The sequence below is a fragment of the Limulus polyphemus genome, unplaced genomic scaffold (genome assembly GCF_000517525.1).
Source record: "Limulus polyphemus unplaced genomic scaffold, Limulus_polyphemus-2.1.2 Scaffold141, whole genome shotgun sequence".
Classification (NCBI taxonomy): domain Eukaryota; kingdom Metazoa; phylum Arthropoda; class Merostomata; order Xiphosura; family Limulidae; genus Limulus; species Limulus polyphemus.
In genome coordinates, this window is record NW_013665751.1 from 617321 (window position 1) to 622828 (window position 5508).

The following is a 5508-nucleotide window of genomic DNA, read 5'->3' on the forward strand; positions in this document are numbered from 1 at the left end:
CACTAACTACAAAACATCAAACAATTTTAAAATCTAGTTCTTTTACATGCTGTTACACTGCAAATTGATATAGACTGTGGTTGTCACGTGACTTGCTGATATGCATGTTCAAAATTATTTTAGTATACCGTACTTAACTCTCGGTATACGTAAAATAGTTTCAAAACAACACTAGAAATATGCCAAGAAACAGCCTTTTACAGATATATTCATTAGACTGTGTTTCTGTATTTATTTTTCTTTTCTAAGTATGGCCATGTATGAAGTTTTCTTGTGTTATGACACCTGGTTAAGTCTGTTTTAGTTACCATTTATTTTGTTATTTCTCAAAAATTAGAAAAAATATTTTCAATTAAAAGAAATACAAATATTAAGATAATTGTTTGCGTTTTATTGAAATTTTGTACCATTTTACGTTATATTATGTCAATGAAATAATATTATGTTATTTTAATATTATAGGGTTTACGCTGGATAACATTTGTGATAACATCTTTTGTTATTACTTTATTTCTTAACAAGTTTCACTTGCTCGTTTAACTAGTAATAAAATTACTTCCAATGCATACAAATTAGCTCAAATTATTTTGATATTTTATTGAAAATAACAAATAGAAAAAAGTGTTCAAACTGGTTAAGCAAAAGAAAAAGACACAGATCCTAAACCGTTATCAACTCTGTGCATCCTCAAAATGATTTGACTATTGAGTAAAATCCAACAAACATTAACATAGATAAATTACGTGGTCGGAGATTACTGCATGTACCGTGAATAGAGTGTGAAATAGAAAAAGTATTGTTAATTTATTAAGTTAAAGTGCTTTGGAGATTAAAATATATTAGATCAAAAGGTCTGAACATATTTAGGATTCTTGTAATTGGATGTGAAATATGAAATAAAGACCAGGTCAGAGACTCCTAAAGTTCAGGCATAACTTCTGGTTATAAATTGGCAATTTTTGTAACATATGTATATGAAAATATGCCTAAAATCTAAAGAGCAATAAACTGTTTTGTAAGTTAAGTTTCTATAAAAATATCCATACAAAATACAGCCAGACAATAATAAAATTCATAAATATAGGCAAAAGCTTTCTATTACGCTTTATTTGTAGACAAAATTTTCAAGTATTTCCTCCTAATATCTAAAGATTATGCTCGGTTTTATTCTTCATTTGTGTTTTGTTGTTCAAACTGATCTAATACATAGAATCTAATATCTAAAGATTATGTTCGGTTTTATTCTTCAACTGTGTATTGTCGTTCAAACTAATCTAATACATTAAAGCAAATATCTAAAGATTATGTTCGGTTTTATTCTTCAGTTGTGTTTTGTCGTTCAAACTGATCTAATACAATGAAGTATATAGAAAAAAAATCCAAATTCTTTCGTACAGTACTGAAAAATTGTAGTACTTCATTCAAAACTACATTATAGAAAAAAAAATTCTTCTAAAATGTCACTTTCTAACTGTTTCTAAAATGTATCATTTATTACAAATATGAGTAAAACATAAAAATTTGCTGATTGTATTTTACAACTAATATGTCAGCAATAATATAGTAATATTTGAAAGAAGAAAACATATTACAAGCTCAGCTTATTATGTAAATAATAAATAAATCATAAATATTTGACACTACAGTTATGACACATGCAGGTGTCTGCAAGAAGAGTCCCATTAAGACGTGTATATTTACTTTAATACTAATAAAATACACATACAAATAGATGATGACAAATTGTTATTTATTTATTTATTTATTTTAGTTCTATATTACAATCACGTATAAAAAGTTTTATTGTTCACCTCATATTATTAGAACTCATATAGAAATAAAATATATATATCCCAGTTTTGCAGCATATCATATCTAATAATTAATCATCCTAATAGACAGAAGTAATCAAATATATGGAAATGGAATTGAAAAATTATTAAGATATGTACAGGTTTTTACAAAAATGTGATGACTCCGAAACTTACATAAAAAAAGCATAATCCGTATAAGGAATCTAAACTATCAGTGTTAGTCGAACTAGAGAACAACTAAAGCTTTACGTCTGAAAATGTCTGTAATGCAGCTCTTCTTCATATTAAAACAGTAGTCTGTTTTCACGCAAGTAATAATAATAATCACAGAATAATTGTCTGGAACATCAACTTTTTTTTTCTCTTTTAGTTATACACTCAGCTGATACTTCTAAAACTAATTTAAATGGCACCATAGTAATTACAGCAACGAGTGATGGCACGTTTTATAATAACTTCATTAATATAAAATTACGAATTCAAACCTGTTAAAGATTATGCAACGAATTACTAACGAAACAAATATATTATCACAGGTTGTTTGAGTCACATTCAGAACGGAATTTCCCAAAAATTCCAACATCTTTTAGTATACTCCTGTTCTTCAGTAAATATTACAACTTTTGTTCAGAGCTCATCTTTACAGACCTCTCCAAAATAGTAAAGTTATTCCAAGGGCCTCTAATCGAATCATTGTCGAAGATAGCAGCTGGTTAATCCTTCTTTGTTTTTGAATTTGATTGTTTTGCTTTTCACTATCTCTCATTTCACCTTAGGAATGTGGCGCTTCATGTGCAAAGCTAGATGATCCGACCGTGCAAATGATCGCTCACATACTTTACACTTAAAAGGTTTTGCACCGGTGTGCTTTCTATAATGGCGAGTGAGCTCATCAGAACGTGCGAAACGCCATTGACACTCCGACCATTGACACTTGTAAGGTTTCTCTCCTGAAAATGATAAAAAAATATTGAAAGATTAGTTTTGCTGCAATAGCTATTTAGATTTTAAAAAGGGGGAATACTTACTTCGTGTAGTTGTTTAATCTTCGTAGTGCTATTCGTATTTAATGCGGTGTCATAAGTTCTGTATGATGTAAACTAATGCAGAAAGCGTCACAAGTTCTTCATGTTAGAATGTATATACATATATCTAAGCTACCTTGCTTTACATTTCATGTTTTTATAAAGCTCTGAAACCTTTCATCTATTTTGTCGACACTACCAACGTTATTAAGAACAGGAATTTTAAAAAGAATACCTTCTTTCTATTTGTAATTTTAGAAAATTGTCTGCAAAATGAAAAGTTCTCATGAACTTCATGAAGTTTAGTTTATAAATATTTCAAAAAAGTGTACTAATTCATTTTTAGATAATTAGGAATCACTAGTGTCAAACCGTTCATGTTTTGTGTTATTTGTTAAATTGTTTTTCAGAGTTCTATACAACTTATTTTTAAAGGTTATTAATCATAATTATGTGTGGAAACATATGAAACAAACCAAAAATATAAAATTGCACTGTTAAAGAATCTTTTAGATAATTTAAATCGTTTATTTTCAGTTCATTAAAGATGATGGTATCAACGATTAATAATAGGTATGCAAACTACGGTTTATAAGCACACTGAAAAGTTTTAGTGATGTTAGACTATATAAAGAAGAAGATCACAGGAATGCTCGATTTTGCAAAATATGTTGGTATTTTCTATCCGAATAAGGGGGAGTTTAGTTCCGGTAAGGACCTATTTATTCATCAATTTTTATAATGAAGGGTGAACACGGAAATATTCTACGGGTAACCTAAACGCTTACTCCAAATTGGTTTGTCGACCACCTACCGAGAGATAAATGAATGTTTACTCCCCGTCGGGTTTACTTTTTACAAAATCAACTTTTGACACGTACTTTTTCAGTAACAATGGCGGTACCTCAAACTAAATGACGAAGATAGAAAACCCATCATAAATTTTGTATGTGTTACACAATGTCGATGTCCTTACTTCAAACGTCAGACGAGAGTCTAAGAGTCCAAAATATAATCTGACGTCTTAAATTAGTTTAACTCAGAGTTTCGATTTATAGATAACATTTATAAGAGACTTAGTACAAAAATATATGTTCAGCTAGAGCATAGTAACTAATTTAAGTGAAGCAAATAATACGGTTTTCAATAAACTGGTCACCAATAAATCACAGATTGTATAATGTTCTGTTTTACCAGACTTGCTTTAAAAATAGAATAAAATGCACAAAATGACAGATTCATCCGTAAATTCAAAGTTTAGCACATAAACTAAAAAAAAATTAATTTAATAAAGATATTGTACGAGCATAAAAAACCTAATATTTGCATTTTTCGAGATCGAACCCGGTATATCCCATACAAGGAGCTCTTCTATATATACTGTTAATCAGAACTTATGACTATCTGGCTCTCATGTTTCTTTCCTCACAAACAGGGTCGTGGAACGATCGCTAGCTCAGAGCTTCTTCTTTTTTTTTCTTTTTATTATTTTGCATGTGTGTGTGTAAGCCAATTTTGGTACCTCTTGTGGATGAACACAATACCTCTCATACTTGAGTGCTATCCATCTGACTACTTCTAACAAGGCACTTATTAACAAATCAGACGAGACGAGTAAAAATTCACTCAAAATCCAAGGTTATCAGTGAAGAAAAAAGCAAACACATTATCCGAAAAGCTACAAATGTTTTTACTTAAACTAGATATTTATTTGCGAAATCGAAATTTTTCTTTTTTGAATGGTCAAATAATCAGTCATATGAAAATCAAAAGGGAAAGTCACAAAATTAAATCAACACACATTTCACCATTTGTCTGCTAATCATGTACATTTTCACTTGTCTCAAAAATTGCTAACTTACCTGTATGTATTCGTTGATGGGCTTTAAGGTGAGAGCTTTTTGTATACACTTTAGTACAACCTACAAAAAAAATATAGTATTTATGAGGTTGACGAATTATCAACCATGAATAGAATCATTAAAAAACAAAGACAAACTCAACACTTAGTGAGGTGTTTTCATTCAAAATTAATACTGTAGCTACCCACCAAAAAACACCCCCTCAGTAGCTACAAACAAAAAATAAATCACTCCAAAAGATCAGTATAATGTTAAAGAAAATCTTCGAAGATTAACTGCCACCTTAATACATAGTCTTCATTATGCTGCTAAAACCTTTATGACGGAATGATTGCTAAAAACATAAAGGAAAAAGATGTTTGTTTGGAATTAAGCACAAAGCTACACAATGGGCGATCTGTGCTCTGCCCACCACGGGTATCGAAACCCGGTTTTTAGCGTTGTAAGTCCGCAGACATTCCGCTGTGCCCCTGGGGGGGGGGGCAAGAGAAAGATGTAATGATATGTTTGTAGCAAATTCGATTAGGGTATCTTGTGTAAGGTTACTGATACGCTGGGAATAGTAAAAATTCTACATGGTTTGTATTAATTTCCATCACTCGCAACGTAACTTGTTTAAAAAAATGGAAGTATAATTTTTAAGTAGTATATATAGTGTTTTAAGTAGTATATATAGTGTTTTAAGTAGTATATATAGTGTTTTTAAGTAGTATATATAGTGTTTTAAGTAGTATATATATAGTGTTTTAAGCAGTTTATATAAGTGTTTTTAAGTAGTATATATAGTGTTTTTAAGTAGTATATATA

At 29.8% G+C, this 5508-nt stretch overlaps 1 protein-coding gene across 1 annotated transcript in view; it reads right to left on the reverse strand.

The window, feature by feature from the left end:
- Positions 1-1773: 1773 nt before the first annotated feature.
- LOC106474738 (zinc finger protein Gfi-1b-like) overlaps positions 1774-5508 on the reverse strand; it is a 19743-nt gene continuing 16008 nt past the window's right edge. Inside the window, exons 3-4 of the mRNA XM_013935434.2 lie at positions 4702-4761; positions 1774-2764 (exon numbers count right to left, since the gene is read on the reverse strand). Of these exons, the coding sequence (XP_013790888.1) occupies positions 2577-2764; positions 4702-4761 (248 nt within the window). The 3' untranslated portion in view covers positions 1774-2576. The remainder of the gene's footprint in view (positions 2765-4701; positions 4762-5508) is intronic.